Source organism: Astatotilapia calliptera, chromosome 7 (assembly GCF_964374335.1).
Source record: "Astatotilapia calliptera chromosome 7, fAstCal68.1, whole genome shotgun sequence".
NCBI lineage: Eukaryota > Metazoa > Chordata > Actinopteri > Cichliformes > Cichlidae > Astatotilapia > Astatotilapia calliptera.
Window position 1 is genome coordinate 47,492,507 of NC_137428.1, and position 20,683 is coordinate 47,513,189.

General features: G+C 40.6%; 2 protein-coding genes across 13 annotated transcripts in view; one reads left to right on the forward strand and one right to left on the reverse strand.

The window, feature by feature from the left end:
- The first annotated feature begins 1,130 nt into the window (after positions 1-1,130).
- On the forward strand, positions 1,131-5,945 carry c7h11orf58 (chromosome 7 C11orf58 homolog). The gene is made up of 5 exons (XM_026177046.2): positions 1,131-1,553; positions 2,634-2,717; positions 2,852-2,912; positions 3,123-3,232; positions 5,391-5,945. Exons 1-5 carry the CDS (start codon positions 1,500-1,502, stop codon positions 5,613-5,615), a joined length of 534 nt encoding a protein of 177 aa, XP_026032831.1. The 5' UTR covers positions 1,131-1,499; the 3' UTR covers positions 5,616-5,945.
- Positions 5,946-10,852: 4,907 nt separating this feature from the next.
- Positions 10,853-20,683, reverse strand: part of LOC113026380 (pleckstrin homology domain-containing family A member 7-like) — a 150,312-nt gene continuing 140,481 nt past the window's right edge. For 10 of the 12 annotated variants that reach the window (XM_026175117.2, XM_026175109.2, XM_080303767.1 and 7 more), the window contains 10 exons: positions 20,225-20,355; positions 19,897-20,091; positions 19,650-19,746; positions 18,816-18,907; positions 17,696-17,959; positions 14,478-14,651; positions 14,113-14,246; positions 13,087-13,220; positions 12,654-12,675; positions 10,853-11,380 (listed from right to left, as the gene is read on the reverse strand). In XM_026175117.2, coding sequence (XP_026030902.2) covers positions 11,317-11,380; positions 12,654-12,675; positions 13,087-13,220; positions 14,113-14,246; positions 14,478-14,651; positions 17,696-17,959; positions 18,816-18,907; positions 19,650-19,746; positions 19,897-20,091; positions 20,225-20,355 — 1,307 coding nt within the window. In that variant the 3' untranslated portion in view covers positions 10,853-11,316. Of the gene's footprint in view, positions 11,381-12,634; positions 12,676-13,086; positions 13,221-14,112; positions 14,247-14,477; positions 14,652-17,695; positions 17,960-18,815; positions 18,908-19,649; positions 19,747-19,896; positions 20,092-20,224; positions 20,356-20,683 lie in introns of all 12 variants that reach the window. The other 2 variants (XM_026175107.2, XM_026175108.2) reach the window with 2 other exon arrangements.

A 20,683-nucleotide genomic window follows, 5' to 3' on the forward strand; every position in this document is an offset into this window, starting at 1 on the left:
TTTCAAAGTTTGAAATTTCAAAAAGCAGAAAAATAGCAAAACACTTTGGGGTTTTTATTTATTGTTAAGATCGCAAAATACAGGTATTTACTTTCATTGATGAATAGAAAAAAATGTTCCAGTTTTTGAATGTTTATTTAATTTCTGACTTCATCTGACTCCAGCTTGTCCAAATTTAATTATAAAATACAATTATAATACAACAAAAACTTTATGTTGAGCGGATTTTTTTAATCATTATTATTATTACTACTACTATTATTATTATTATTATTATTATTACTATTATTACTATTATTATTATTATTATTGGTATTATTATTATTTCAATGCTCCTTGGCATTAAATAATCAAATACAGTTGGAAAGCCTGTTTATTTCCACTGCATTTGTGGGTTGAGCAGCAGAGTTGAGTAGCTGGGTTGTGTCCCTGAAAACCTTGCCATAGGCCAACTTCCGGGGGGGGGACCATCTCCAGATTAAAGAACAAGTTCCAAGGAGGGATGACAGAAACAGGCCATCAAGTGGGCATCCCAAGAAAATGACATGACAAAAAGACTGTTCCCTCAATCTGTGAGCACTTAGGAACCGCAGGAAGTCTTCTACAGGTCAAGGCTCATAACAACTTTTGATGGAGGCAGTGTGATGGTGTAGGGCGTCATCTCCCTCACTTGAAAAACTAAGCTTGTCATCACAGGAGGCAATCTCAATGCAGAGATATTGAAATTAGATTCTGCAACCAGAGGCAATCATTTGGCCCAATATTGCAGAGATATGGTCTCTGCAGTATTGGGCCAAATGCTATCCTCCAGGATGACAACACTTGTCCCCACAGAGCGGGGTTTACCAGAGGCTGCCTCCAGAGTTTGGGAGTGAAGAAGATGGAATGACCTGCCTACAGTCCTGACCTCAACCCTACTGAACATTCGTGGGAGCAGTTTGGGTGTGCTGTTTATTCCAGAGTGACCAAGCACATTGGCTGACTTGTGACAAATGCTAGTTGAAGAATGGGATGCCACACCACAGCAGTGTGACCAAGCTGGTGACCAACATGAGGAGGAAGTGGCTGACTGTTGTAAATGTGTATGACAATTGACAGAGGTGATAACACCATTTAGGGGGGGTGGGGGGTAAACAGGCTTTCCAGGAGTATAAGATTTATTGTCAAGAAGCATTGTTACAACAATGCCTCACTTTTTGTGCTAAGTTTCTATCTAAACACAGAGAGAGATAGAGAGAGAGCGAGAGAGAGAGAGAGAGAGAGAGAGAGAGAGAGAGAGAGAGAGACCAGGAAATAACCGCTAAGTAGATTTGATGACGAGTTTTTGTTGTGAGGAGAACTCTCCGCAGTGTGGCGGCACAGAGTCGACACAACCAGCAGCAACACAAACGAAGAAGACTGCACAGGAAGTGGGGATAGCAGGATTGTTGACATAGCCTGCTAGCTTTTGCTAGGTGGCATGATATTTTGTCGATATTTTTCTAAAGTTTTCGTTCACAATGAGCTCTCCAGAGGACAGGCATGGAACAAAACGATCGGCGTCTCCCAGTCAAGTGAGTAAAACGCTTAAAAACGAAACTAGCCCTGGGCGAGAGCTACGAACCACCAGGGAACGGCTAGCGTCGCTGTAGCAGGTTTGCTAACGCTGGGATTCAAAGCGTGATTGTTAGAATAGGAAAGTTTATTGAACTCATTCCCCTTTTTAGGATGACTCAAAACTATATTACATGAACTACGATATAATATTTACTATGTTTTCTCTTTGTTTTGGCCCGAATGTAAGCAGATAATATTTACTTATGTATTTTATTTAGATATTAAAGTCACTGTGGTGTCATTGTTGGGTAATTATCATTTTGTGTATATAAAAAAAAGAAGTTATGACACATTTATTGCTGTCGATGGAGATACGTGTAAGTCACCACTATTTGAACCTGATTTTAATTACTATTATTGATAAATAACACATGCATTGTTTGTTTCATATTGCACTGTTTTACAGAATAAATCCCTTACAAAAAAATAAATTTTTAAAAATGAAACATGCAAAAGACGAGACGATAATAGAATATAAAATTAAAAGAATGAAAAACATTAGAATTTCCCCTTTCACTGGTACAAAGCGTGTTACAGAAATGTCTGAGTGAACAGAGATGAGTTTAGGTTCACAGAAACCTCAGTGGTGCAGCAAGAGCATATTATAAAAAAAGCTGCAAAATCCCAAAATAATGACGCTGTAGTGATATAAGGCCATGTTTATTGTCTATGAGTAACAACCTTCAGCCATCAAATGCTTTGCATCTTTTCTTGAAAAGTGGCTTAAATTGCAACAAACAGGAAAATGCTTCAGGCGTCATGCTAATAAACTAAACTAATGAAAACAGGACTGAAAGCAGGATTGCAGATAATGCACAACTTAATTCATAATTAATGAACAACAAAAAAAACAGGTGAGTTGAGGTGTGGTCAGAAAAAGGGACGTCTAGCCCTGCTGATCAGAAACATTTATGACTGTTTCAAAATAATCTTTCTTTTTTTTAAAGGTAATGATATCAGAATCATGTTTTTGATTCAGTCTGGCTCTTGATGCTCTTGTTTGAACATCCACATGATGAGAATGTTTGCCTTTGCAGGATGGGGGTACACAATGGGCCTCTGCTGATTTGGGAAGCGATGAGAGAAAACAAAAGTTTTTACGGCTGATGGGCGCGGGCAAGGTTTGTTTGTGTTTTGATTCATTTTATTGGAGACTCACAGACCAAAGCAAAATAAAAATAGGCCCTGTTACTTCATGCTTCACTGCCTGAAGTTGTGACAGTTAAGGTAAAGTGGGACTGTTGCTGTTTTACAGAAAGAACACACTGGGCGTCTTGTCATTGGTGACCACAAGTCAACATCTCACTTCCGCAGCGGTAAGCTTGTTATTTAGTTTTTGGAAAATGTGGTATTAGCTCTGCTTTCGCAAACTGTCATCCTGCACCTCTCACACATGCTGTGTCATCCTTACGCCCAAAACAATTAAATCGGCTTTGCTACCACACATCCGCCGCACAGGTCTATCCATTCTTGGATAGAGCTGTACTGGCTGGTTGTGCCTGCTGTGACTGGTGTCTCCTCTGCAGGTCAGGAAGATCAGAAGATCAATGAGCAGCTGGAGCTGCAGTACCAGCAGGGAATGGATGGGAAGTTGTCAGGACGCAACCGGAGACATTGTGGTCTGGGTTTCAGTGAGGTGAGGGGTCATACATGCTAGACTATATAGAAAAAAGGCAGAAAACAAAGGTGTAGTAGATCCAGAAACACTTACTTTTAATTATAACTGGATGTTATGCTAAATCCTTTAATTTATTATGTGCGCATCCTGTAAAATCTACATATCTTTTTTTCACTGTCTAAGCATAAAAACGTATTGAAACCAACCTTAGAGCCACAGAGGGATGCAGTTAGTATGTTGCTGTTATTACTTCAGTGCCAATACCCAATGAGTCCCAGCCCTAATTTGCACTCGAAGGAGATGCTCAGTGTTATTCACGTCAGTAGTCAGTGGTTATTATGATGTTGTAGATGACTGGTGTAGTAAGCTGTGTTAAGATACAATACAGCTGCATATCAGAAGCATCTTGTTTCAGTTTTCTAACTGGTTAGTTTGCTATTCTTCTGAATCTCAGATGACAAAACAGGCAATGCTTTGGATGACTCAAATCATTTTTAAGTGACATGAAATTAAATGATTTGTTATTCATGTTTGTTTTAAAACTGCAGCTTGATGAAGATACCGAGCATCCAAATTGTAATACTTTAAATACTTTAGAGCAGGGGTGTCAAACTCAAATACACAGTGGGCCAAAATTCAAAACTGGAACAAAGTCGCGGGATAACGTTAATATTTATTGAAATATATTTATTCCTCCAGATATAAGAATGAATCTTTTCTTATGGACTCAAACACGTTTTGCTGAAAAACTTAATATGGAACAAGCAAAGCTTAATACTAAACGATATATATATTAGCTGTATAATACCAGTAGGCCAGCTCTGATAGTAATTTGGTATGGCTTCGCGGGCCAAATGTAAGTAGGCTGCGGGCCAGTTTCACACCTATGCTTTAGACTTTAAGATTTGACAGATTTGGAGGTAACTCTATATTTCTTTTCATGTAAATGTTTACATTCCTAAATTGTATTTCAAGTTTTTGAACTACAACTCTCCATTTTAATTGGGAAACCATATTTTGCATATTGCATTGCTGATAATAATTTGTGACAAAACAATTTGGCAGAAATATCTGCCAAATTGCAGGCACATCTGTTTACACTCTGGACTTTTGGGATATTCTGTTACCAGGCAACCTGCTTCCATGTGAACAGAAGTAATATCCAGTGTTGGGAAGGTTACTTTTAAAATGTATTGCATTACAGAATACAGAATACATGCCCCAAAATGTATTCTGTAACGTATTCCGTTACGTTACTCAATGAGAGTAACGTATTCTGAATACTTTGGATTACTTAATATATTATCATGCTGTTTACAACTACATGAATGTACTATTGCTGTGTGATTTATTACTATTACTGAAGGTCCGCGACTCCGAACTGTAGTAAAGGGACCTCTGACTAATGCGGCGGGGTCCCTGTCGGCTCGTAGCCGAAAAATAGCTTTACTTTGTTGTGGTCAACTTTGCTTGCGAGAGACAGAGAGAGACGTTGAAAGGCTGCTCCAACGGAACTTATTGTTTTTGGAGGAAAACACGAACACAGCGTACAGTCGAGTCTTAATAGCTTACTTACAACTGGGCTCGTCAGGCACTCTTCTTGGCTGCAGTGGTTATTATTATATTTACATGCTTCCAGCTCCCGTTTTTCCTCGATGACAACTCGTACCTTTCCACTCCCCTTTTTCTCTCTCCCTCGCTCACAGACACATAACGCGTATGACAGTCCATTCTCCCTGCAGCACGGACTACACTGCCAATGATGCTACATTCTTTAGAGCTATACCGGTAGCATTCTGCCTATTAGCTTAGCACAACAACAACAAAAAGGCCTCTATCACCCAGGAAACACGCAGAGAGAGAGCGTCACCCTGTAACCATGGCAACCGTAACGCTGCCACCTGGAACAACAGAACGTAGCAAACAAAACCCAAACAGTCCTGACCCGCCACAATATGAAACAGGAAAGTACCGCAGTGTAATCCATTTATTTCAACAAAGTAACTGTATTCTAAATACCACCCTTTTAAACGGTAACTGTAACAGAATACAGTTACTCATATTTTGTATTTTAAATACGTAACGGCAGTACATGTATTCCGTTACTCCCCAACACTGGTAATATCATACTAATACTAATTATAAGTAAATCATCTTTTGGCTCTCTTATCCTCAGTCTGAAACCCAGCCAGAGTTGATCCCTTCACCACCAGTGGATGGACAGACAAAAGAAGCTGAGCCAGAGAAGTCCACCAGTGAGAAAGAGCCCACAGAAGCTCAGGACAAAGGCAGCGATCCTGAGCCGGAAGAAAAAACTTCAGAGGAGTCTGAAACCAGCCCGGACAGTAGGAACGAGGAACTGAAACACGACTACAAAGCAGCTTTTGTGAAATCCTCGTAATGCTGATGAGACCGGCAGGGAGGAATTAGTTTTTGTAATATTATGTTTGTAAGTTTTGGTGTTAAATGTTGAACGGTAGGCCGTCATCCATCATAGAGCCAATCGTTAGACTACACTCTGGTGTGCATGTCGTCAAAGAATGAAGTCTGCAGGCTGAGTGGCAGTACCACATGATCAAGTTTTTATTTCGTTTGGACATTTTAACAGTCACTGCATTTGCCATGAATTGTGCTGAATGAAACAGGATTCCCTGGCATTAGTTTTGATTGGTATACAAATGGAGAATTTTGTGTTTTCTTGAAAACCAATAAAAATCATTTTCAGTTAAAACCGTGGTGGAATATGAGATTTATAGGACTGAAAAATACATTTTGAACATTGAACAAGTGTCTCAATGTAAAACCAAAATATTGTCTCTCTTCAGCACGATTTTTTTTTTTTCTATCCACAGTTTTGGGCATCAGTATTAAAGCTTGAGCAGCAAAACTGCACCACATTTGTTTTCCAATAATTCATTTGAGAAAACTTTAAAATTTCCATTTTGGGTAAAGATTTAAATTTTCATTCTTTTCAGATTTGGTTGATCTATTATGGAATAATGAAAAGTCACAATGTGACTAAAAAGTGAAGAAATCTGGTGTCAGAGTGGATCGCAAAGAAGTCCGTAAAATCAGTGAAGAGAATGGTGTAGAAAATACTGGTTGTGATTTTCAGGCCCACATGCAGGCCTGTGTCCTAATGCAGAGTTATTACGATAACGTTTTGTGCTGGATGCAGTAGAGCATCTCCGGAGGTACACGTCAAACCCTCCCTTGAAGCAGATGGGCTACAGCAGCAGCAGATCACACTGTGTGGCACTCCTGTCAGCTAAGAACAGGAAACACAGGCTACATTCTAGCACAGGCTCACCAAAGTTGGACGACTGAAGGAGGATTTCTGGATGAATCTTGCTTTCTGTTGCGCGATCTGGATGGTATAGTCAGAATTCGGCACACACTGCATGGATGTGTGGATCCATCTTGCCTTGTGTCAGTGGTTCAGGGTGATGGTGTTGGAAATATTGACTTGGCACTCCGGGGCTCCTTGGCACCAACTGAGCATCTTTAAAACAGCACAGGCTGCCTGAGTATCCTTGCTAATCACATTCTTCATAAAGGGACCAGTGTACCCATCTTGTGATGGTTTCTTCCAAATGAAATAGAGAAACATGTCAGTTGATATAGATACCTTCTCAGTGTTCTGTATGAATAAATCTTCATGGTTTCTGTGATTTTCAGGCACAGTCCTATAACTGTAAATCCCCTTTAATGAAACCTTAACCGGGGTGTTTCTTCAATTCATGCCATGGTAATTATTCAGTTATAGATAATAACCAATTGGATGGTGGAAAATGTTAGTCCCAAGGGAAATACACTGGTGATACAGGAGATTCTTGCAGTTTTGCCACCAAGAGGTCAAAATTTCCACTCATTGATGACTCATAACTGGAAATTTATCTAGAATGTACTGTGCCTCTCACCCAGTCTCAGCTAAAGTAGGCTCCAAACAGCAAAGACTATCAGGTTAAAGCTGGTCTCTATTTCTAACAAAGTGTATACCAAGCTGTACATCACACATGCAGTTGGTGAAACGGTTAACGGTGAACACGAGGACGGACATATTGAGGCTGCATCAAGGAGAGTGATGACACAAGATGAACAAATGTGCTGGTGAAAACATATTTACTTGCAGGCATTGCAAAAACTCTCTGTGTAAAAGTTTGCTCTTGCATGGGTGGAGGGGCGGGTTAACCAGGATATCCAACTCCTTATAGCTTCCTCAAAACAAACAAGAATTTGAGATTTTGGCAAATAAACTTGTGCTGATATTTGATGGCCTGGATGAGTGGGGGCTGTCTTGTCTTGTATTTCAGAGCAAGTTTTGGTGGATGTTCTTCTGACAAATCTGTTGGAGGGGAACCTGTTGCTCTGTGCACATCTGGATTACCACCAGTCCCACAACTGCAAATTGCATTCTAGGTGACTGTGTTGTTTGAGGTACCAGGATTTAAGGATCCACAGAGGGAAGACTACTTCAGGAAAAAAATAAATACATTTCAGATTAAAAGATTACCAGTAGAGTCATTTTGCATATTCAGTCAACCACAAACAAATGTGTTTTGTTGCTTCAGACTTTAGTCATCCAATCTAATAAACACCAAAAGAGTCAATAGCAGAATAATTGGTTTGGCTGAGAAGATTTGGGACATTTTTCATGGGCGCAACCCCCCTTACTTTTGTGCTAAGTTTATTTACATATATAAAAAATATTAGCCACCGGTAGCATTTCTTGATGTCACCCACTTCCTCTGTCTGTCGATGGTACATTACATGCAGGGATAGGCTTCCACAAGAGTTCCTCCTCTTGTTCCTTATCACCATCTGTCTGCAGCTCATCTTTCTGATGTACTCGTAGATGCTCCGTTTCATCTTGTATTGTGACTCTGACACTCCCCACATATTCCCTCCTTCTGTTGCTCTTAGAGCCTCAGGGTGCTGGAGTTCTGTGCATTGTCGGGAGTTTTCATATCTTGGCATCAGTGGCATCCATCTCGTCATGTGGCCAGCTTATTATTCCAGCTAGTATCTGATGACTGGTAGAGCTGCACAGATGGTTTGGATCTTGTTCCTGCCATTGAGCTGGATTCCCAGCAACTGACTTACCTTCTGGAGATATGTAGCTGTGGCTGACCTTCATGCATCTTCATTAGAATTCCTGTTGGCCTGTGGGACACTCAGGTACTTGTAGCTGTCCTGTATATCTGGTATACTCCCTTCTAGCATGCATTCATTCCGCATTATCTTCCCTCCCTTTGCAACAATTTGTCTACACTTATTCAGTCCAAATTAGATTCTGATGTCCTCACTGTAGAAGCTGGTGATATAGATCAGTGCGTTTATGTCTCCCTGGAATGCAGCTTGATGTCATCCATGTACAGAAAGTGTCTGATGGTCCTTCCACTTCTGAATCTATATCCATATCCACTTTTAGTGACGAGCTAGCTTCAGGGGTTGAGGCCTGTGCAGAACAGTAGGGACAGTGCATCACCTTGGTGTATTCTGCACTTCATAGTAACTTCTGTGATTGCCTTGGAGTTGGTCTCTCACAGTCCCAGCAATTTCCTGATGAATGTTATCGGCATACTATTAGCCTTTTACAGTGCCAAGCACTCCAGGATCCATCTGTGGGATAGTGAGTCGTAAGCTTTCTTTTAGTCAATCCAGGCAGTGCTCAGGTTGGCTCGTCTGGTCTTAGAGTCCTGGTCTACTGCACTATTCACCAAGCAATTCAATTTTATTTATATAGTGTAAAATCAGAACTACACGCCAAAGCCTTAAGTTTGTAAGGTAAAGACGCTACAGTAATACAGAGAAAACCACAACAATCATATGATACCCTGTGAGCAAGCATTTGGCAACAGTGGGAAGGAAAAACTCCCTATTAACAGGAAGAAACCTCCAGCAGAACCAGGCTCAGCGAGGGGCGCCCATCTGCCACGAAGGCTTAATATTGTTGGAAAATAAATTACACTCAACAAAAATATAAACGCAACACCTTTGTTACTGCTCCCATTCCCCATGGGATGGACGTAGAGACCTAAAATTCATTCCAGATACACAATATAACCATCCCTCCCAAACAGTGGTCACAAATCAGTCCAAATGTGTGGTAGTGGGCACATCTGCTATATTGAGATAATCCATCCCACTTCACAGGTGTGCCACATCAGGATGCTGATCTGACATCATGAGTAAATGGTAAATGGCCTGTATTTATATAGCGCTTTACTAGTCCCTAAGGACCCCAAAGCGCTTTACATATCCAGTCATCCACCCATTCACACACACATTCACACACTGGTGATGGCAAGCTACAGTGTAGCCACAGCCACCCTGGGGCGCACTGACAGAGGCGAGGCTGCCAAACACTGGCGCCACCGGGCCCTCTGACCACCACCAGTAGTGCACAGGTGTACCTCAGACTGCCCACAACAAAAGGCCACCCTGGAATGTGCAGTTTTTTGCGCTATTGGGGGTCTGGGGACCCAGAACCGGTCAGTATCTGGTGTGACCACCATTTGCCTCATGCAGTGCAACACATCGTCGCATGGAGTCTATCAGATTGTCAATTGTGGCCTGTGGAATGTTGGTCCACTCCACTTCAATGGCTGTGCGAGGTTGTTGGATATTCGTGGGAACTGGTACACGCTGTCGTATACGCCGGTCAAGCACATCCCGAACATGCTCAATGGGTGACATGTCCGGTGAGTATGCTGGCCATGCAAGAACTGGGACATTCTCAGCTGCCATCTGCCCTGAACAATGTGAACCATGATTCATCCGTGAAGCGCACACCTCTCCAACGTGCCAGACGCCATCGAATGTGAGCATTTGCCCACACAAGTCTGTTACGGCGACGAGCTGGAGTCAGGTCAAGACCCCGATGAGGACGACGGGCATGCAGTTGAGCGTCCCTGAGACGGTTTCTGACAGTTTGTGCAGAAATTGTTTGGTTGTGCAAACCAATTGTTCCAGCAGCTGTCTGGGTGGCTGGTCTCAGACGATCTTGGAGGTGAACCTGCTGGATGTGGAGGTCCTGGGCTGGTGTGGTTACACGAGGTCTGCGGTTGTGAGGCCGGTTGGATGTGCTGCCATATTCTCTGAAACGCCTGTGGAGACGGCTTATGGTTGAGAAATGAACATTCAATGCACGGGCGACAGATCTGGTTGACATTCCTGCTGTCAGCATGCCAATTGCACGCTCCCTCATTGCTTGTGGCATCTGTGGCATTTTGCTGTGAGACAAAACTGCACATTCCAGGGTGGCCTTTTGTTGTGGGCAGTCTGAGGTACACCTGTGCACTACTCATGATGTCAGATCAGCATCCTGATGTGGCACACCTGTGAGGTGGGATGGATTATCGCAATATGGCAGATGTGCCCACTACCACACATTTGGACTGATTTGTGACCACTGTTTGGGAGGGATGGTTATATTGTGTATCTGGAATGAATTTTAGGTCTCTACGTCCATCCCATGGGGAATGGGAGCAGTAACAAAGGTGTTGCGTTTATATTTTTGTTGAGTGTAGATTATGTTTATATGTATTCTCTAATATGCTTTATTCAACTTAAGTTGATGAATATATATCCAGAAAATAATATTTTTTAAAAATGAAAAAAAAAGACAAGTAAACATTTTCAATCTTAATATTTATTTTTGTAATAACTTCTTTTAATGTGTTAAACTGTATTATTTTTTAATGCTTTTGTGATGACTGACGGGTTCTGGATCATCAAGTGACAGTGCTGGGAAAGTATATGAAGCCCATGAAGCTAAACACTGCAATAAATAATGGTCAAAGTGATCTCGCTGCAATTTAAAACTGAAATCCAGCTGAAATGAAATCCAGCTAAAACTTTCATGTCAACAGTACAGGTAAAGTAAATGTAGAGTTTAAAAAAGCAACTAACTTGTGTTAAAAATAATTACTTAAATGTGCAGTGTAATTGCAGAAGCAAGAAAACCTGATACCACTTCAGAAATATGAATGAAAAACTCTTGAAAAAATGTGTTTAGTCCTCAATCATTAAAAAAAGGCATTTGTTATATGTAAATCAGTCCACTTCCAATGATTAGATCCTTCCAGTTCAAGCTCCTTTCACAAAGACTCCGTTTTGTTGCACCGGTCGTTCCTGTGGATCAGTGGTCTGCAGTAGCTCTTGCTGGAGGAAAGAAAAAGAAAAGTTGTTTCGTCAGTAGATTTTACTGCACTCATATTTTATTACCAAAACACACACATACACATATATATAAAAACACTGACAGATTTTAACAGTGATAAATCCACAAAACTGTTCAGGAACATTTCAAAGATTACACAAAACAAACAAAGGCGCTGATCCAACATCAACACTTCCTAAATCCCAATCTGAGTGTCAGTGGGAGGCACCTGAATATGCTCAATCCACAGAGGACCCACCCAGCAACCCTCACGACTCAAAGTCTCCAATGTCCCAGTGCAATAGGCCACAGGACCACCCTGAGGTCTACACAGCAGATTATTCTGTGCAGAATACAAACATATTTCCAGCAAACAAGATGTAGGATTATTTTCCCCTCAAAAATTATGTCCCTTGTAAACAGTTTATGCATACGTGGAGGAGCCCTGAATCAGGTGTCTATCAACATTACTTTGAACATAAAACCAAACAAAAGACATCATTTGATTGAACTGTTTGATGCAGGTCAAACAGTTCAATCAACTGCTTTTAAAGATCAACAGCCCACCTGTACCAAAACACCACTGGAATCAGAAAGGCCACAATGGTTTCACCAAAGCAGCATCTCCACTTCATTCGAAATGATTCCTGATGGGGAATATCTGGCAGGTTTCACAAAGTCGGATTTTGACTAGAGATGAGCTCCAACTGATCAACGAATTGGTCTTCTGGAACAATTTCCCTTGAATTTCTAATGAACTGCTTGCTTCCCTTCACTCCAGCAGAGTTCAAAGTTAAAAGGAGGATTCAGCCAAGAAATTTACAATAAATTATGAATAACTTATAAATTATGAGCCATGTTTTGTCAGCAGCTGACACTGAGCTCTCACTGTGTTAAAGGGAAATCCAAGCTTTGAGTTCATTGGGCTACAGTGGCTTTTTTTAGGCTCAAAATGGGTCATTTTATTTTGGTTAGCAGACACATTTTATTATAGAAGTCAAATATATCAATGTGAAACCTGCTCCCTGGGGCTCTTTGGATAGAATATCACCCAGAAATAAAGAAACCAGGACTGTCCACAGATGTTCTAGGGAAAAAGTATTAAATGGAGAGATAAAGATTTAAAAAAAACCCAAGAACTTTTGTCACCAATCTGTGCACATTCCTTACCCTGACAAAACAACATATACTTAGACATACACACAACAGACACAATAAATTCACACAACATGAACTGGAGGTCAGGGCAGGTGTACCTGGACCAGATATGCTCACCAGCTCTCCAGTCTTTCAGTCCCTACACACCAGGGACAATGAAAAAAATCACACTTTGCCAGACTGAGATGTCGATCTAAGATTTTTCCTGCTAAAAGTCTACCACTACCACTAAACCATGAGTAAAACAAGAATTGATTGTAACCATAGGCAACTACAGTGGCAGCCACAAACGAAAACAGATGAGAGACTCGAGAAAAAGGATTTTGTTTTGTACTTTCTGTGAGAATTGTTATCAGGTTCACATTTGATAACTGAGGTTTATTGGATAGTTCGGCAAAGCAAGGACCTTCTGGTTGGCCTTTACTTTGCAGTGGTCTCATTTTAGGCATGACTTGCGCTTCTAGTAAAAGTTAAGGTATTTAAAATGTGTTCATGAAGGCTCAGAAGTGCAGTCGAGAAAAACTTTGCTGTGGATGTTTGTCTAACTAACCTGCAACAAGCTTGCTCTTGCGCGAGGCCTCTGAAGCCAGCATCTGGGACACATTCATGATCCTTTCCTGCTGCTGCAGAGCTGAATCCAGCTCAGTGAAGTCCAGCGGTGCAGATGGCTGTATGTTCTGGACACTGCATAAAAGGACACAAATGAGACTGACTATATAGTGTTGATTTGAACAGCACACTTGAACTAAGAAGCTTTATGGACCTATCGACCATGAAAACAGTTATGGAAATTATTCAGAAAGCACACAGGAGATGTTTGGTACATTTACAGTACTTAATTTCCCTTTTGAATACGTATAATGATTATGGGATTATTAATAACAAGCACTCAGAGAGCACAAACCTTATTATTTTTTATTGGATTCATTCTCTTTCCTTTGACAGTACTTTCTTAAAAGATGTTACGCATTTTGGGGTCCAGTTAAAAGAAAGGCAGACATGAAACGTAAAAGTGAGGTTAGAGGTCAAATGTGATATGATATTTGGATGCAAACTCTAATGTGATATTTAGAGTCCCCATAAACCAGTATCATTTCCTACATGTTGCAAACACAAACAAAGGCAGCAGAATTTTAATCATAGTTTTTAAGATAAAAGACATTTTATGAAAGTTTGACCTTATTTGACCTTGAAGGAGAGGTGAGATATAAAATATGATGTATTTAAAATCTTTATACAGTACTTTCTATGTGTTGATAATACACAGCACAGAATCATAGTTTCTAAGTTAAAAAGCTTTTTGTCAACCAATAAAACATTAAGTTGACTTTGAAGACCTAAGGATAATTTCAGTGGATTGTTGACCCCACTCTGCTCCGCTAACTACACTGAACCTTTCCTTCTACCATATTTACAGACAGAATGACATGCACACACACAAACAAGTGTTAATGTATCTGATGTATTACCACTAAGGCCTTACCTCCCACCTGGTATATATCCAAGTGCAAAAAAAACGACATCTTTACCCCTAAATTCCTTCAACTGGTATAACTTCGGTATGAACACCATCTACCTGGATTTGGCCAGCAGGGTCTTGATTCGCTCAGCCCGACGGGCACGTTCCTCCAGCTCCTCTGGACTAAGAGGCTCATCGGTGTCAGACTCAATGTAGCGCTCAGGGATGAGAACTTTTTCTGGTTTGGACAGCTGCATGTTGGGCAAACAGTTAGTCACACACATTGGTCTGTGGTTTGAAAGGTAGAGATTTTTATTTCAAATGAATTTTTCTTTTCATTAAACACCAAATCACAGCAAAAATCATGTCAGGGAACTTTCAGGACCAAGCCTCAAACTCTTTGACAGGAAGAAACCTCTGTATTAGTGATGCTGCGACTTTCTCACTGAGCTGCTTCTAACTGAAGTCACATGTGTGTGTACCTCTCGGCTGATATCCAGGTCATAGTCGAGAGGTTCCACATCCACCTCTCTTATGCGTGTAGCTGTTACTGTCACCCACTCATCTGACTGGATCCTGCCCCTCTCTTTGACTGGATTCCACCCTTCATCGCTTTGACCTTCTGCCACAGGTCGCTCCTCCTGCCAGTCAAACACCTGCAAGGGGGACGAGTCAGAATTAAAAGCTTACCACACTGTGGGGGGGGAAAACCCTATTCTTATCATTAATAGAATCTTGAATCATTTAGTTAAGGAACAGTCTTGTGTGTTAAATATTAATACCATTATTATCAGAATGACAGATTAGCCAAATCTGATGTACACAGTGTTTATAAATAATGATTCCAGGTCAGATTTCCTGCAGTAACTGCAAGATTAAAGTTAAAGCATCAGCTGCTGTACATATTAGAAGTTCTTTTAGGCTGTAATGGTTTTTTTCAGAGATGAAGGCATTAGTAAAAAAGTAACTTGACAGATTAAAATTTTTAAAATTACAAAAATGTATAAATTAATTAATAATAAATTAAATATCTGGGTCACTGAAACATGTTTTTAATCAACACTGCTAAAAGTACTGGTTCCACAAAAAAATAAAAATAAAAATGTTGTGCAGGATAAGACTGACTACACAAAGAAACTCTACCTGCGTGCATGTGTAATGTTACTGCATTAAGCTGTGGTTCAGACAGAGAGAGGCAAACATAATCACATCACTCGTGTAACCAGGAGTAATTACAGCAAGTTCACCCAAGAATTTGAAAAGACTGTTCTTAGCATTGTAACCACAAGCAACTACAAGACAGCCAAATGATTCGTATGTGTTTCTGGATCTGCCCTTTCTTCTTTGTTTGTGTGTGTGTGTGTGTGTGTGTGTGTGTGTGTGTGTGTGTGTGGGGTGAGAGGTACTTGAGAGTAATCATCCAAGGAGCATCAAAGCCATGCATGCATCCTTCCCACTCCAGTAGCCTGCAGCAGGGTCTGAGCTGCTGGTGCTTTCACATACTCTGAGAAACACTGCATCCCATGCCTTGCTGTGCTCAGGAGAATCAATCGCACACAGAAGGACAGAGATAAAAAGAGAAGACCATGCAGGCACAGATTCCTCAAACCCCCACCGGATTAGGAAGAACACAGCAAAGAACAGATTCAGAAGCAAGAAACTCTTTATTGTCAAGTGCAAATCTCTACATGATAGAAAAGAAAAGGGGAAAGAGTTGTGCATTGCTTCTCGATTACACAGAATTAGGTGGCGATTAGCAATTCACTTCTTTAAGTTCTTTACTATATTTCTACTCTCCAACTGAGCATCCTCGTGTTACTACTCCACACTTTGATCTGATAGGCTTTATGTAGGTGTGAAAAGATAAAGACAATATGGCAGAAGAGCTTTTGGGGTGAATATCTGACTGAAAACAAGGAGTGGACAGCTGTGCCATTTGAAGGAACATAACTAGAACAACAGTAACAGGGGTTATTTGTTTCAAATGTTAGCAGGAAATGTGTCAACAATACACGGAGTAAAAATAAGCAAAAAATCTCTTTAATGCATCTTTGTAAATCTGATAAAGACAAATTTCTTTTTTTTCCTCTCTTAAGGACATTAATGCCTCAGATCACTAAAAGTTGTTTAATTTTCCCACAGATCTCCTGTGACAAAGTTGTCCACTTTTTGTTCACACACACATATTTTTTTATTGCATTTCAGCCCAGTTGCTTTATCCAGTCATGTATTATTATGCTCTATAAAAAAACAAAACAGGCCATCTTTCTTTTCCAACATTAAAAATGTCAGTGTAATTATGAAACACAGTCAAAAGCTAAAAAGTAATTATGTAGTTTAAAAAATGATGTATAAATAAACATGTCTAATGCTGGTGAAGTACATAAAAATAAAATATACTCTGGCATTATCATTATTGTTATCGATATCATTATTATCATCATGTGCACTGAAAAGGGTGAAAATGATTAGCAGAAGGTGACAAGCTATGTATTGCTTACTGTTATAGGAAAATTTGATTTCAAGGGTTTATGGGAAATGTAGTTGATTTACAGGCAGCTCTCACAGCTGTGTGGTTAAACATTTGGTTAGTCTGCTATCATAACACCAGTACGGCAGTTATCGTGTGTCATGTAACCTTACAGGAAGACTTTGACATTTTAAGCTTCAATATTTTTTTTCCATCCAAGCACATTAGCATCTACGGTATTCTTCACTGAGACCAAGGGGCACAGCTAGCTGTAAGCTAGATTTACTCTAAGTGTCAAATGTCAAAGTTTTCCTTTAGGGATAAAAACCAGCACTGTCCCCACAACTTCCTGACTAAACTCTGCTATTGCACATAATCTATGATTCTGAAGTGGGGACGCATGCTGTAAACACACCATGATTAGCTAAAATGCTGATTAAGGAGGTACATTTAGGACAAAGGCAAAAAAGATCGTCAACATAACAAGGCACTTGGATTTTGAGTGAAGAAAAGAAAGCAGGGAGGCGGGATCATGATTTTTTTTTGTAACATTGCATCTGTCTTCATTTCATCAACTTGAAAATGTATATTTTCTTTTTCTGACATTTTCCCTCACTCTTTTATATGCTCTAAATACCAAATCTCTACAAAATATAACTGTACAGCTGTATACTGAAAATATCACTCAGTAAATAAATAAAAGTGTACAAGTACACAGTATGTAGATGTACATAAATGGATTATTTTCTCTACTTTGTGGTGACTAAAACTGAGACAGGAAGGCAGATTGATGCCTTCAGCTCACTCCTCTTCTCAATGGATTTACATTCAGAACTGTGTCAGTGAGGTCCCACCAGGGAGCAGTGGAAATAAAGTTCACTTTCACCTGAACCTTTAAATAATAAAATAAAATAGACAGGGCATCTTTTTTTCTGGTCTGAAACTAGCCAAGCATTACCCACAATCCCCTGTGCTCCTTTTCTCTCCAACTCTTCTTATAGTATTATCCACGCTAGCTAGCCAGCTGTAGTCAGTCCCGCCCTTTAGCTTGTTAGTGCTTTTGGCTACCATCAGTGGCTAGTGGTTACACAAGGCAGGCAGTGCTAGTGTGTTAGCATTTCCACTAGTATATTATGTGGCTGGGGGTGGGAACGTGGCATATCAGCTCTGGTGGTGGAGGTGGTGCTCCCTGTGCCTGCTGCTGCTGCGGTGGGGTTGGGAGTAACGTACGGAGGCTGGAGGGTCGGACGTGCTCGAGGGCAGCCTTGAGGAGGACGACGAGCGTTGGGCGGTGACGCTGGAGGCAGACAGGCCCGTGCTGGAACGCTCGCCCTGGCTGAGGTTCCTCTTGCGCTCCCGAATTAACGCTTTCTGGTGGCGCTTCATTCGTTCCAGCTGCTCCTCCGCAGTCATTCGGCCTCTGGCCTGGCTGCTCGAGGGCTGCAGGACTTCGGAAGTTGATGACAGACACTCCAAGGCACTCTTAGGTCTTTCCTAGTGAGTAAAGGCAGGAAAAAACAGAACAAGGAAAGCTTTGGTATGACATGGGGATGTTTGGTTAGTGCTATAAGAGAAGAAGTCTGAATTCCCACCCTTAAATCCCAGTTTCTATCTTCACTCAGACCACATATCCACTCTAACAGTTTCCATTTGGGAGAGGATACAGTCCACCCTAACCAATCATTAGAGATCAACTATCCACCTTACTATGAAGCCAATTAGATGCATAGCCATGCCAACATGCTGCTTTTTATTGAGATTGTAAGAGTGAAGTAGAGCAAAGTTAAAACTGTAGCCATGGCTGACAGCTGCTGAAAGAAAGCAAACACTGGCTCTTTAAAATATCCATCTTACAGCTTTACAGTGGTTTCTATCCCACCAGAATCATTGACTGACTAATCATTCGTCCTCACACGGTGCTAACTGGACCTAATCAAGAAAGCTTTTTTCATCCACACTGCCAAATATATCAGTTAGACTGGACACATTCGAAGATCTGGGTCTGGACCAATAAGACAGATCAAAAGTGGCAGAAAACAAAATGGACACAAAACCAAACAGTAAAATAGCAGAAGTAGTAAATGCAAAAGAAAAATCAATTTGCCTGGATACAGATGCAAAAAATCTGTTTCTACTGCTCACACAGATGGTCCACAAACCGAGTGACAAAACTGGGAGAAAGTTGTAGTGAGAGATTTTTCCAGTGGTGTCAGTTTGCAAACATATCATATTAAAAACAAAAACAAACACGTAATTGAACATAAGATTAAAACAGGACTCACAAAAAAAAACAACAGGCTTTTAAAAACAGACAAACCCTGAGTTTGTCCAGTTTATTGTCTTTACTCACCTTTGCTGCAGAGCTCCCAAGTCCTCTCCTTAGGGTGACGTAGGATGAGATGAGATGAGATGAGTTGGACTGGTTCTGTCGAGAGGAGGAGCCTGACAGACCAAGAAAATAACAAGAGCAGTAAATTAATTTAATGAAAACATTGAAATCTCTTATGGAATATCTACTAGGAATATGGACTTGAATTAATATACAAATGTTGTGCTGTCTGAGGGGTCAGGTGTTATAAAAAGAATCAACATTAAAAGATGCCTTCATGTAATTGGCAAACGTAAAAACTGTTTACAAAATCAGATTCTTTATTTTAAAAAATGTTACATTTTAGATTTTAAAAATGTTAATTAAATTCCAGATAATCATCCACTGTCAAACATCAGCCTCCAAATGATGACAATTCTATAACTAAAGGAAGGCTTATTAGCGAGATAAGCAGCTTTGAGTAGTCAGAGTAGAAAAGCCCTGTGTAAGTACCAGTCCATGTACCATTTAATAAGAGCATGTTTCAAATTTTAACTGATGAATACTCAAGTCTAAAGAGACTTCATCTTAGTTTCTTATTAAAATAAGTATTTTCCACTACACACTTCCTCTTTGAATCTTTTTATGATTACACCTCCATCTTTTACATCTCCATCCCATCATAACACAACTCTATTCTGTATTTTTAAATATGTATGTAGCCAGGACTTTTCATGGTATTTAAAATATACTGTAACTAGACTACACAATGCTGATGGGAAATCACTGGCTGCTTTAAAATTGTGTAATCAAGTTCAACAGGAAACCTTTTCCAGTCAGATACCATATATCATTTACACATTACTTTTCAGATACCTTTACTTGAGAAATACTGATAGTCAGTGTCAGACCCAATGTTGTGGTGGTTTACTCCTGGCAGCTCTGGTTCACTCAGGTATGAACGCAAGTCAGCCTGAAACCAGAAAAGATTAAACAGGAAGTTGGACTGGATAGACTTCTTTGGCTGCAGCGAACAATATAAAATGAGATATTTAACTGATCTAACCTGTAGAGAAAATACACACAGAATTAACACAACAACAGGGAGTAAATGGCGGCGTACCTTATAGTCTCCATTGACAACATATTGCCCACTTTCTCTGTCCCTCTTCCTCTCATCTGACTGGCGCTTCAGCCCACGCACCGATGTGTGGCGGATAACTGAGGCCTCTTTGGGGAGGGGCGGAACCACAGGAGGTATATCCTCATAGTCGTACTGGCGAGGCAGTGGTGGCCTGGGTGGGGCACTGTCCTCTGCCTGTGCAGCAACGAGGACAAGAAAGCATCGTTATTTTGCTGATAACATTTCATTTAGACTAAATCCAGCAACTTCGTGAAAGTTAACTTTCAGCTGACTCTGACGTTTTTACCAGCAGAGCTGTGGCACTCACCCACTTTGGCACAGTGCTGTGAGGCAAAGTATAAGAGTGGATGTTTGGGATGGAGCTGCGAGGAGGAGGCTGAATCTCTGCACTGGGAGAAGGCACTGCTGGTTCTGACACTGAAGGCACTAATTTCCTCTCTGGTGGGATGTGTGAATGCAGAGAAATCAGAATTTAGATTTTAAATATAAGACGTTTTACACTGAGGTTTACACCCAGGCACGGGAAGAATTTCTTATTCATTTACACTGAGAGAAGGAGTAAGAGAAATACAGTTTCAATCCAAGTTTGACTGGAAAGCAGAAGAACAGGGAGTGAAAGTCAGTGACATAGTCAGACTCACTGTAATAGTAATTACAGCACAATATGCACAGAATATAAAATACTAAATATCAGACCATGTGGCCATTTTTAGCTATACACCTACAAGGTGTGTTGAGATCAAGGCCTTTATTGGATCTTAATGAC

Coding starts and splice junctions, on each gene's coding strand:
- c7h11orf58 (XM_026177046.2), top strand. CDS start 1,500: ATGAGCTCTCCAGAGGACAGGCATGGAACAAAACGATCGGCGTCTCCC. Junction 2,718..2,851: donor GGCTGATGGGCGCGGGCAAG/GTTTGTTTGTGT, acceptor GCTGTTTTACAG/AAAGAACACACTGGGCGTCT. Junction 3,233..5,390: donor GTGGTCTGGGTTTCAGTGAG/GTGAGGGGTCAT, acceptor TCTTATCCTCAG/TCTGAAACCCAGCCAGAGTT.